The 12,773-nt window shown below is 41.7% G+C and overlaps 2 protein-coding genes across 7 annotated transcripts in view; one reads left to right on the top strand and one right to left on the bottom strand.

The window, feature by feature from the left end:
- Nucleotides 1–480: 480 nt before the first annotated feature.
- RPS27A (ribosomal protein S27a) lies at nt 481–2,935 on the bottom strand. The gene is made up of 6 exons (XM_077915426.1): nt 2,868–2,935; nt 2,702–2,766; nt 2,211–2,265; nt 1,720–1,805; nt 1,056–1,187; nt 481–668 (listed from the first exon to the last, which is right to left on the bottom strand). The coding sequence occupies exons 2-6, from the start codon at nt 2,747–2,749 to the stop codon at nt 519–521; spliced, it is 471 nt and encodes a 156-aa protein (XP_077771552.1). The 5' UTR covers nt 2,750–2,766; nt 2,868–2,935; the 3' UTR covers nt 481–518.
- A 21-nt stretch (nt 2,936–2,956) lies between these two features.
- Nucleotides 2,957–12,773, top strand: part of CLHC1 (clathrin heavy chain linker domain containing 1) — a 32,259-nt gene continuing 22,442 nt past the window's right edge. Inside the window, exons 1-3 of one of the 6 annotated variants that reach the window (XM_077915419.1) lie at nt 3,054–3,080; nt 3,245–3,335; nt 9,212–9,468. In XM_077915419.1, coding sequence (XP_077771545.1) covers nt 9,292–9,468 — 177 coding nt within the window. In that variant the 5' untranslated portion in view covers nt 3,054–3,080; nt 3,245–3,335; nt 9,212–9,291. Of the gene's footprint in view, nt 3,081–3,225; nt 3,336–3,362; nt 3,561–9,211; nt 9,469–12,773 lie in introns of those variants that run through there. The other 5 variants (XM_077915422.1, XM_077915420.1, XM_077915421.1 and 2 more) reach the window with 5 other exon arrangements.

The raw sequence follows: 12,773 nt of genomic DNA, 5'->3' as shown, positions 1-12,773 counted from the left end.
ATCCCAGCCAAACCCCAGGGACTGAGGATGACTTCTTGAATGGAGTACTGAACGCTTAGCCTTTACATTTATTATATATGAAACAAAAGGTCATAGTCTTTGTTTAGGGAAGACCTGTAACACCAATTCATACAAATCAGTGTTTCTCAAAGTGGGGATGGAGGGGCAGCTCTCCCCTTCTCACCACCCCAGGGATCATTTGTCAAGTCTGGGTATACCTGGTAGGAATAGGTCTGTGCTACTGGCATCAGTTGGGTACAGGCCATGATGCACAGGACAGCCTTTCACAACAGAATTATCTGGTCCAAAATTTCAATAGTGCTGACATAAAAAACTGATAGATATTTATCTAGATAGTTGATATTAAATACAATCCTAATTCTTCTGCCAAAGTATATAGTTTATCAAAATAGTGTGGTCATCAATTTGATACTTAAAACCAATCTTTAAGTCACTAGAACAAAACTCAACAATTAAATGTTATCAGTTCACTTCTTTTATTATCAATCCATATACAATTACTTGTCTTCTGGTTTGTTGAAGCAATAGGTCAGACAACATTTGCCACAATAATGTCTGTCGAAGTGGCTAGCCATAAAAACTCCAGCACCACATTCATCTGAAGGGCACTCTCGACGAAGGCGACTGATTTTGCCATTCTCGTCCACCTAAAAAGTGCAAATCTGTTAAGATAATTTCACAACATATTCTGAAGTCTAAGTTTTAACTGGCTCATCAAAATACTCCCTTTAAAATCAACAAACAGTGGTGGTCTTTTGTACTTAAAAACCAAAGCACTCCCAAATCCCCACCAGTAATTTACTACAACAAAACAGTTCAGAGCCCACAGAAGTCCAGCCTTGCAGGTGGTGGACAGAGCCAAGACCTAAACCCTACATCTGACTTCAACATCAGAATTTTAGTTTGGAACAAGTAGCTAAAAGTGAACCTACCATGTGAAACTATACCAAACAAAACTTTTGTAGAAAGCTTGAAACTAGCAATGCAAACAAAATCAGTTTACAGATAAAAACATTTTTATGAAGTTGGCTCACCTTGTAGTATTTCAGGACAGCCAGCTTAACCTTCTTTCTCTTATGCTTATTCTTCTTGGGAGTGGTGTAAGACTTCTTCTTCCTTTTCTTAGCACCACCACGAAGTCTCAACACAAGATGAAGAGTGGACTCCTATTAAAGGAAGAGGATGAAATAGGCTTTAGAGTAATGCTCATATTCCACTAAGAAAGGAACAACTAGCATCACACAGCGATAAGTACTCAACATCACAGAGAAGCAGGTTTTCAAGGAAAAGTTATCTACCGGTTTATAGGGAGATTAAGGAACACATTCAGGCACACCACAGGACACAGTATACAAAATCCAGAAGGGGAAAAACTATAGCAGTGTTTCTGAAGTGTTACTGCAGGAGAGTTATCTGGCAATCTGTTGCTAATCTTATGTTGTTCTCCCCCAATTATGTGTTGGCCAAAAGTCACAAAATAAGATTTACATTTAAAGGACTGCTCTTGGGACACCCGGGTGGCTCAGCGGTTTAGCACAGCCTTCAGCCCAGGGCGTGGTCCTGGAGACCCAGGATGGAGTCCCACGTTGGGCTCCCTGCGTGGAGCCTGCGTATCTCTCTCTCATGAATAAATAAAAATCTTAAAAAAAATAAATAAAAACAATAAAAATAAAGGACTGCTCTTCCTTCCAAACAGACCTTTTGAATGTTGTAGTCAGACAAAGTACGGCCATCCTCCAGTTGCTTGCCAGCAAATATCAGTCTCTGCTGATCAGGAGGGATTCCTAATAAAGGACAAAGATCAAGTCACATCAGAAGGCGCGCATCTGCCTACGATTATTATAAATAATCCTTAATCAAAGGGTACTGACAGCCGTCTCGGAGTTCTTACTCTAAGCGAGGCGGGATTTTAAATGCTTGCACAATTGGCCTTATTTAAACCCCAGGACAAAACGTCATACATGTTAACATCGCCTTCGTCTTACAGATGTAACAGGCCTAGAGAATGAAACAGCTCCCCAAATCCACAGGCCAAGAGCATCCCTGGTTGGCCCCAAGCTCACAAACATCGTTTCAAAAGCACTTCCGTCGGCCCACCCGCCTCTTCCCACCCCGCCAGCAGGTAAGCGCGGTAGGTAAGCGGGCGCCCGCAGAGCCTGATTCCTCTTAAGCCAGAAAACACTACTTGCCTTCCTTATCCTGAATCTTGGCCTTTACATTTTCTATTGTATCCGAGGGCTCAACCTAGGAGTTTAAAAGTGCAAACGCATGGGTAACACAGTAAGAAACTACAACAAACGCCCACTCCCATTTGCTAGTTAGCCCAGAGCCCGGTCGGGGGCGGGCCGGAGCCCACGCGGCGGAGCAGGCCAGTCACCCCGGCGGGCGGCCGCCCCGGGCCCGCTGCGGGCGAGCACTTCCCGAGCCCGGGCCCGGGGCCAGAGCCGACCCGGCCGCGCCACACGCGCTCGCGCCGTCCGCAGGGAGCGCCCCTCCCCCACCGCGGGCCCCGGCTTTGGCCGCATCCACGGGAGAGGTGCGCGCCCACCTCGGGCATCGGCAACCCGCCCTCAGCGCCCAGGCTCATGAACACACTGGACGGCGGGAGGCCGCCCGGGCCCCTGACTCCACTTCAGGCCCCGATTCCGGCCTCGGCGTCCTCACGCCTCCTGGCCCCTACCTCGAGAGTGATGGTCTTCCCCGTAAGGGTCTTCACGAAAATCTGCATCTTGGCGGCGGATCCACCTGAGGCGGAGAAAGAGGAAGAGTAGGGTCAGGCCTGGGGACGCAGAAGAGGGCACGGGCTAGGCCGCCGGCGGGAGACAGGCCCAAGAGCACACACTCACCGCAGATGGCCGATCGGAAAGGAAAGCTGCGCGCGGCCCACGGGGTTTCCTGGCGCCCCCGCCGGAGGCCCCACCTCCTAGGCGACCACGCCGAACGCCGGACTGCTGCCACGGCGGCTGTCTAGCCACGTGCCTGTCTGGGGAATGAAACTCCTTCCTCCTCTCTATCCTGAACTTGTTTCTCGCTTTCACCTTCAGAATGCCCTCGAAATAGTGGGTTTAAACAAACGACGAATAGCTTTAAAAGGCTTTTCCCATACAAGCCACGTGGCTAAAAGGGTCTTTAAAAGGGTGGGGTGGGGTGGAGGGGGGGCCTCGTGGAGGAAAAGGAAGTGTCTTCTGGGAATTGTAGTTTCCCACTGCTTTCTTTTCTCTAGGACTACTCGTCCCAGGATGCAGTTCCACACCTCCGGTTCCCTAGTTACGGTCTCCAAGCCCTGGAGTCCGTGTTTGGAGAGAGGGGCTCAGGTGAGGAGGGAGGACAGGCCAGCTGGAGTAATGGTTTGAGGGAAGGTGGAAACGGGTCGGAAATGAGAAGGAGGAAAGGTTAAGAGGCGGGACAAGGGTCGGGGAACGAAGGTGTCGTTCACTCACACGCGGAGACCGTGAGGGGCGGGGATCCGCGGCGCCAGCAGACGCCTCGGCCTCCGGGGGAAGGGAATCCCCGTGGCCAGCTCAGCCTGACAAGGATGGGTAGGACCTTCAAAACCTTGGGCTCATCTTTTTCTGTCCTGTAGCTCCGCCCCGTCTCCAACCCCCCAAACCTGTCCTAGTCTGAGGAAGGTTCAGGGCCTGGTGTAGGACTCCTTAGTGTGAAACAGTTTTAATATGTTGAAAATCTCAGGAGATTTCCAATTTTAAATGAAGCCACGTGAGACAGAAACCTCCAGAATGACTCTTTAGTTGGAGAATTTCCAAGTCGGAACAAGGGGAGTGGTTCTGAAGGAAGATTTTTGGGAGTGTGTGTAGGGTTCTTGCCATTTAGAAGGAAGTTAAACCCTCTCCTGTCCTTTCTCCTCTGCACAAACCGCGGCGTCTTTTCTCATGTACCTTCCTGATGTTTTCTCGGTTTAGTTCTCTGTGCCTTCTCCTCTGCATCCCCAGCCCCAAATTCAGGCCCTCCTTAATTTTCCCCTTGGAAGAGTTAACTTCTTTTTTTTTTTTGGAAGAGTTAACTTCTAACCTGGCTTCCTTCTTTCTCCTTTCCTAACCCATCCTCACTCTTGCCTCCAAAATATTGTATGAAGCAAAGATGGTTATGTCATTATTCTACTTCATCTTCAGGATCAAATCCAGATTCTTCAGCATGATTCTCCCCCTCGGCCTCCCTTACAGCCTAATCTGTCAGACTCGTTACCCGCTTTGCACTTTGATCACTGAGCTAATTGGAGCTGCTAGCTTACCTGTCTCATGCTTTAGCACTTCTGAAAAATCCATTTCTTCCTGGAACATCCTTCCTCCCATTTCCTGCCAACTAGTCTCCATCTTTACAAGAAAACCCCTTCAAAGAGTGGACTATTCTCATTGTCTCCAGTTTTCCCCTTCCGTGGACTGAACCTACTCCTATTAGGTTTTTGTCCCTGTCATTCCAGTAGAATAGCTCTTGTGGTCACTAATCACTGCCATGTTGCTAAACTCACTGGTTGTTTAATCTTACTTGATCCGTCGGCATTTGACAGAGTTGATTACTTTTCTCTCTGAAACACTTTTTTCACCTGACTTCCTGGATACCTCTCTTACTTCTACTTCCTTGCACACTCTTTTCCAGGCTATTTTGCTCTTGATCTACCCAACCTCTAAACTTTGGAGTGCTCCTCCCCACCTCCCAGGCCTAGTCTTTGGACCTTTGCTTTTTGACATGTCTCAGGTCACTTACATTCTGTCTCATAACTCTATTTTATTTATTTTTTAATTTTACTTTTAATAGGGTCCATGCCCAGTGTGGAGCCCATTGTGGAGCTTAAACTCGTGACTCAGATCAAGACTTGAGCTTAACTAACTGCCCCATCTGGCTCATAACTTTTTTTTTTTTTAAAGATATTATTTACTTATTCATGAGAGACACACACACACACACATACAGAGGGACAGAGAGAGAGAGAGAGGCAGAGACACAGGCAGAGGGAGAAGCAGGCTCCATGCAGGGAGCCAGGCATGGGACTTGATTGTGGGTCTCCAGGATCAGGCCCTGGCTGAAGGCAGCGCTAAACTGCTGAGCCACCCAAGCTGCCCTGGCTCATAACTTTTAAATACCATTTGTATGCCTGTGACTGATAAACTTCTCTCTCACTCAGACCACTCACTAGAACCCCACCTTTACATATACAGCCGACTACTCAACACCTCTCATAGGCAAAGTTCTGATCTCATGAATTGCTCTTCCCATCTCTGCAAATGGCAATGCCCATCTTCTCATTGCTAAGGCCAAACACTTTGTGGTCATCCTTAACTGCTCTCTCATATCCACATACCCCCTCTTATGCACAGCAAATTCTTCTTGGCTTTATTTTCAATACCCAAAACACTTCTCATCACCTCAACTGTTATCACCCTGATTCAAGCCACCATTATCTTTTGCCCACATTATTGCAGTAGCTCCCTAACAGTTCTTCCAGCTTTGACTCTTGTCTTCACAAAGCAACAAGAAGAATTCTTTGAAAATGTATGTCAGCTGTCACTCTTGTGTCCATATCACTCCAACACCTTCCCATGTCACTGAGAGCAAAGCATAAATTTCTATAAGGCTGTTGCTTCAGCACTGGAATGACAAGGCCATGTTTCAGCCCATTGTTCCTCTAGTGAAGGGGACACCTTTTTCTAACCTGTACAAAAATGCCCCATTGGGGGGCTGGTAATGGTCCTGCCTTCAAGGCCTTATATCCTACAGTTCTGGCAGCTACCTCTCCGATCTTATCTCTTTTGGCCCTTTCTCATTCCCTTCTAGCTCCTTTGGCCTTCTTGCTGTTTGCCAGAGGTGCTCTGCTGCTTTGAGGTCTTTGGACTTGCTGCTCTGTGTGCATCAACCACTCCTCCCAGGAATCTTCAAACTATGTTTTTCAGGTTTCTGAAATGTCACCGTATCGGTGAGGGCTTTCCTCTTTCCCAACCTAACACCTCGTATAAAATAGCATGCTCCCACCTTCTTTCTAGTCCCCATTCCTTCTTTCATATATTTATACAACTTAGCCCCATGTGTCTTCTGCATTTCTGGGTGTTGTCGGTCTCTGAATGTAACCTCTGGGAGGTTAGGGACTTTGTTTTATTTGATGCTGTATCTCTAGTGTGGGGCTTAGTGGCAGACATGGTAGATGGCCCCCCTCCCTCCCAATTTATTGAATACATAAATACAGTGCAACGTAAGCATTGCCTTAGGTGTTGTTCCATTAGATGTTTTTCCTGATGTTTCCCAGCCCTCTCTCACAAATTAGTAAGATGCCCCTCTGGGCATTGGAGCCCCTTGTGCCCACCTCTGTCACACTACCCTCTCTGCTATAGCAATCGCTAATTTAACTAGACCCAATAGACCTGACTGGGAATCTTTGTGACTTGCTTTCTCTGTATCCCTATGTATCTAGTATGAATAAATGAGTGAAAGGTAATCTGAGTTGATTTATGTGACTTGGGGCATTTTGTAGATTTTGAGAAACAGTCACTTCAGCTGTGTTCTGATTTGAGGGTACAAGTGATGTCTTCTGAGCAGACCAGATTATTGCTCAGTGATTATTGATTATTAAGCATTTTTTGGTACCTATTCTGCTAGAAGCTGTACTGTGCACTGGAATGCATATAGGTAGGGAAGGATGATGGGGAATGAGAAAATTTTGGTTCCTGCCTACTGGGAGAGATAGAGAATGTAAACAGAAAGTGTCTATTACAGAGTGGCTGAGTGATAATACCAACCATGGTAGAGGAAGTGCACAGTACCATGGGAGAATGTAGTCGATGACCACGTTTAAGGGAATTCAGGGCAGCTTTCCTGGAACTGTGTAACCTAAAATCTGAAAAATGCATAAGAGCCAAGGAAATGAGAGTGGTAGTACAAAGGTTATCTTGGTTGGGGCAGGGAGTGTTGAGGGTGGAGGGACAGAATACAGAGGTGGAGAGAGAATTATGCAAGACTCTCAGCAAAGTCATGAAAGTGGGGTTGGGGGTTACGAGGAGGGCAGGGCATGAAAAGGCTAGATTTGGACAGAGAAAGGGACTGCCTGTTCCTATAGGGTATTCATTGGTAAAGGAATTTGGATTTTATCCTAAGGTTAATAGGTCACTGGTATTCAGATGTAATCACTAATTCCCCAGTGGTCACACCCATTCCTTCCTCCTTTGACTCTTTATCTTTTACAATCTGAAATTACATTGTTTATTTATTGTCTGTTTCCCCTACTAGATTGTAAGCTCCAAAGAGCCAGAAACTTTATCTTATTTATTACTGAATCTCTAGCTACAAAACAATGGTGGCACATAGTAAACAATAAATATTGGTTGAATGAATGAATAAAGAAATTTATTTCTCACTTGGGAAAACTGTTGATCCATTTATGGGTTATCACCTTATTGGAACTACTTTATGTTCATTTATAAATTGGTTTTTCATTATCCAGTTCATCAATATAAATTAGGTCTTTTAAATATTGAAATTATTTTGGTGGCTCCCTCCTCCTGCATATGACCTGTGGGCAAGATTTATAGATTTATATATGCCATTTTAGATAGCCAGATTTTAATGATATTGCTACAACATGGTGTAATTGATTTAGATATTTATCCATCACGGCATTATTTATTATAGTGGAAAAGTCTAAACGTGGGGGAATGATTTTTTTTAAAAAAATTTTTATTGGAGTTCAATTTGCCAACATAACACCCAGTGCTCATCACCCAGTCACCCCAACCCCCTGCCCACTTCCCCTTCCACTACCCCTTGTTCATTTCCCAGAGTTAGGTGTCTCTCATGTTTGTTACCCTCACTGATATTTTCACTCATTTTCTCTCCTTTCCCTTTATTCCCTTTCACTAATTTTTATATTCCCCAAATGAATGAGACCATATAATGTTTGTCCTTTTCCCATTGCCTTATTTCACTTAGCATAATACCCTCCAGGTAACTTGGGGGAGTGATTAAGTGAAGTATGGTATAGCGTACTATAAAATACTACATAATTAGAAGTCATGTTTATGAAAACTATTCAGCAACATGAAAAAGTGCTTTTAATATTAAGTGAAAAACATGAGGATACAAAGCTGAATATAGGGAGTGATCCTAATTTTTATAATCATAAAATCTGGAAGGAAATATACCAAAATATTAAATAATCATGTTTGGATGGATGATTCTGGATGATTTTAATTTTTCATTAATTTTCTTTGGTTTATATTTTCTAAATTTTACACCTGAATGTGCATGGGTGGGGGAGAAGATGAGAAGAGTTAAAATGTTTTGCCTTGCCAGACATTTTTCAGCAAGCCATGAGATCTGTTTGAAGTTAATATGAGTAGTTTTTAGGAATCAACTTCTTTAACCAACTAATTTTTCTTAAAGAGCAATGGAATGTAGCTGCTTGAAACTGTACTAGAGGAGGACTGTTTGTTATTCTGATATCATTGATGGATGTATTTTAGCAGAAGTTCTGACTTCTTACTTTTTAATTAGAATGTTTATATTGAAGATAAGAATTCTAATAAAGTTGGGGATCCCTGGGTGGCTCGGAGGTTTAGTGCCTGCCTTCAGCCCAGGGCGTGATCCTGGAGTCCCTGGATCGAGTCCCACATCAGGCTTCCGGCATGGAGCCTGCTTCTCCCTCTGCCTGTGTCTCTGCCTCTCTCTCTCTCTCTCTCTCTCTCTCTCTCTCTCTCTGTGTCTCTCATGAATAAATAAATAAAATCTATCATAAAATAATGAATTGTTTGTAGCTATCATGACTATGGTTGGGCCAACTGAACACACTGGTAGACAAGTATTTGACCTTGTTGGTATCATGAGGAAGCTTTCAAACTGTTCAAACTGGTTCTCTCATGTGAAACAAACAAAATGGCAACCATCTGTTAAAAAGTGTCAAATTAAACGTAAGAAACTATCCAATGACATATCAGATAGGCCTGGTTACTAAGAAAAGAGCTCTTTATTAAGTGGTGTTTGGTATTTCTATCCCGGAAGTATAGCACTTGGCAGTAGAATAGATTAGACCTTTTAATTCATAGGTTGAAATATTTATCTCAGATTCATGGGAACTTTTTTCCCAAGGCAAATACACATTTTAGGCCAATTTTAATTTATTTTAAACTTATTAGAAATGGCTTAGTTTATTTTAAGTTTCAGATCAATTGATGGTCTTTTTTTCTTTCAGGCTTACCAAAGTTTTGGCTTTGTTGCAAAAGCCAGTCAAGACAACTCTACTCTGGTGAACAAGTGTTCAGATTGTGACATATGTTTGTCCAAGAAATAAATAAACATGCAGTTCTCCCTCCTATCATTGGTAGAAGTGACAAGGAATTTTTGGAAAGTATACAAAGATACATAATTACAGAAATGGAAAGAGTGGGCTGTAATGAGGAAGGACCTGCTGATGAATATTACATCATTTATCGAAATGTTTTTGATAAGGTATCATAATGCTTTTAAGGTGATGGGGTAGAAATAGTCTATCTTGACAATTAATATTCCTGCCTTAGTAACATCACTGCTTGTTTGAACTACACTTCTTTTGTCAATTTTGAGATGTTCATCCAGTGTATTGTGAAGGGATGAATGGGGAAAATACAGTGCTGGATTTCTGCCACTAGGTAGTTAATGAATATTTCAGTTGTTTTAGCTTGAGTGCAGGCTATCAGTTTTTGAGCAACAAGTTAGTTTGTCTCCTAACATCATTTTGGCCTTTTATCTAAAAATATCTGATTTGTTAGGAATTGGGCTGCAAAGCAGGAACCTGTTGGTTGTTGTTTTGGGTTTGCTTGTGATATTAAAGTCTTGGATTTGATCTAGCATATTAAATTGGAACTCTTTGTGAGTTAGACGTCCAGTAAATAAGAGGTTTGACTGGACTAAACACTGGAAATAGATTGAGTTTAGAAAATATTATGGTTTTATATAACATTTGATTTTGCTTTTTAAGGTTTTAGAAACCCTTGTTTTTCTTTATAAACAATCGCATTTCCCCTTTGATCCTATTTTTTTTTAACCTCACTTTTTTTTAACTTAGAAGATGCCCTGGCAGTAAAATAATCAGCATCCTTTCCTCCTTACCCAGAAGAAATAATTATTTATTTTGAGAATTCTGTAGATTCTTGGTATCTGAGTAATACAGTTATAGGCAAAATAGGAACTCAGTCTTTTGTTTAATTTTAAAACAAGACACACTATAAGTCTTTTTTCTCCTCTAATTAAAAACTCTAAGGAAAGGTGAGCACAAAGTAGTGATCTATACCTGCAAGTAGAATTAAGAAAATTGATGAGTATCCATAAAAGTATAAAATAAAGAAACAGTCTTTTAAATCCTGTAGAAACACTATCATTTAAAATTGGTACATTGGCAGGTTAGCTTCTTTTTTTTTTATGGTACTATGATCAGTGATACTGCTTTTGGTGTTTGAGTCACTAAGGAATATATTGGATGAATGTTTAAAGGCAATATTTTGAATGGGTTTCATAAATATCAAGAATCATGCTAAGATTCTACTTACATGAAATCAGCAGAGGAAAGTTACCATAGCTGTGACGTGCTTTTCTTTGCGTGTCCAAATGCTGACACTTGTCAGAAGTTTTCTTACATGAAGAGTTGTCTGCTTTAAATTAGTATTCTTGTTCTAGTGAAGTCATGTTGGAGGTGGTGTTGGTTAATTTAATTCTTAGAGAAAAGACATGGAATTAAGTAAAAGAACATTTAACATCTATAGACCTTTTCTCCCTACCCCCCAAGATTTCCATGTAGACTGTCCATTGTACAATTATAAGTTATACCTTTGTGCCTTGTAAAGAATCCTATTCTTCAGGACTGAGAGGATGTCTGAAATAGAAATAATTTGATATTTAGAGAAACTTTTCTTCTGTTTTTTAAAGATAATCTGTCTTTCCATTTTCATGTTATTCCAACACATTTGATTGTTAATAAACTATTAATGACTGTCTTCTCTAATCTTCCTTCCTTCTTGGAAGGATCTAGTTGGACAAAGATGAAAGTATAACTTGTATCTCTGAGTACTTGGAATCAGAAAACAACAAATTCTGCTTAGAATCAGAAATAGAGGATTTTACCTGGTGAACTGTGCCTGAATCAAAGTAAGGAGGACCTGAGATTCCTATAACAAGTATTGAGGGTAGGTTATAGAAAGAGCCAGACTTAGTAAGTGAAGAAGACCAAAACTTGGAAGAGTGAGCTTCTACAGAAATGGGCAAATTATGGAGGCAACTGTCATCTGGAAATGGCTGGTTTTTGTGTTGTTTTTGGTAACATGTACAAATAGTCTATGTCCGTATGTAGGAGCTGAGGAATGACTGCTTTTCCTCATCTCCCTCAGACCCCTGGACTTTTACCCTGAATTTATTAAGAATTATATTAAACAGTGTATGAAGCCAGTGATGGCACAATAATGTTATTTTTTCCCCTTCTCCTGGGATCACAAAAATGATGGCAGAGAAGATTTAAAGTCTCTAGTTCTCTGTGTAGAACTCTTCCCACTTGGAAATTATTTCTTTAATCTATCTTGGCCTGACTTTACTCCCAAAAACAGATTATTAAAAATAATAGATTAACTGCTTCATGAATTATTCTCCATCTTCTTCTCTATTTATTTCCATTCTTAGTTAACTCTTTTAATCCATTAATTCTAAAAACAGGGATACGTAAAACCCTGGAATTTCATTTAAAAACACTAAGAGCAGGACACTTGGGTGGCTCAGTGGTTGAGCGCCTCCCTTCGGCCCAGAGAGTGATCCTGGAGTCTCAGGATTGAGTCCTGCATTGGGCTTTCCACGGGGAGCCTGCTTCTCCCTCTGCCGGTCTCTGCCTCTCTCTCTGTGCCTCTCATGAATAAATAAATAAAATCATTTAAAAAATAAAATCCTCATGAGCAGAACTTGGAAACAATAAATTCTTTATTATTTTTTGTTTTTTTTAACTTATTTAAATGTTTGTCAATTATTTTTGCATGGGTCATACATCTAGAAGATAGGAAGAAAGAAAGAAGATAGAGAACCAATAAAGAATATACAGTGGAAAATCATGTCCTTTTCATCTCAGATCCTGCTTCCTCTTTGCTTCTCTGCAGACTCCCATATTTCTATTTTCTTTTTTATCCTTCTAGAGATATTCTACTTATACATACCATTGGAAACCATGAATATGTAGTAGGTTTTCTATAGTTGTACTTGACATCTTAGCAATAGAAATGCAAGTGGGGAATTGAGAGTATTGATTGGCTAGTAGGAGCTGATAGGTTAGAAAATCAGGTGAAGAGAATCCAAGATTTTAAGGTCTGAATGACGACGTCTAAGACTAGATTTGGAGATAGTAAGGAATGGTAGGCAATTATATTTAAAAGATCTATAATTGAGATAATTAGAACTGGTATTGGTTTTAACTGACGTATAATATATGTTTTCATACTAAGTAGAGCAAAAATAAGCTCACGGTATTGTAATAATTCACAAAGTGCATATTCTGTGAATATTGTCTTTAATACCCTGGGTATTAAAATTTAAGGCTTCTAACTGCCTGTCATGTCTTATTTAAGAAATAATCAGGGATCCCTGGGTGGCTCAGCGGTTTATTGCCTGCCTTTTGGCGCAGGGCGCAATCCTGGAGTCCCGGGATCAAGTCCCACATCAGGCTCCCCACATGGAGCCTGCTCCTCCCTCCTCCTGTGTCTCTGCCTCTCTCTCTCTCTCTCTCTCTCTCATAAATAAATAAATAA

This window comes from Canis aureus, chromosome 11 (genome assembly GCF_053574225.1).
Source record: "Canis aureus isolate CA01 chromosome 11, VMU_Caureus_v.1.0, whole genome shotgun sequence".
NCBI classification, from domain to species: Eukaryota; Metazoa; Chordata; class Mammalia; order Carnivora; family Canidae; genus Canis; species Canis aureus.
The sequence above is the reverse complement of the archived record's forward strand: the minus strand, read 5'-3'. Positions and strand labels throughout refer to the sequence as shown.

Bases quoted from the DNA above. Each gene is read 5' to 3' on its own strand.
- RPS27A (XM_077915426.1), bottom strand. From the start codon at position 2,749: ATGCAGATTTTCGTGAAGACCCTTACGGGGAAGACCATCACTCTCGAG. The intron at 2,266-2,701 runs GTAGGGGCCAGG...TTAAACTCCTAG, and splicing joins GGAAGACCATCACTCTCGAG to GTTGAGCCCTCGGATACAAT. The intron at 1,806-2,210 runs GCAAGTAGTGTT...GTCCTTTATTAG, and splicing joins CAAGATTCAGGATAAGGAAG to GAATCCCTCCTGATCAGCAG.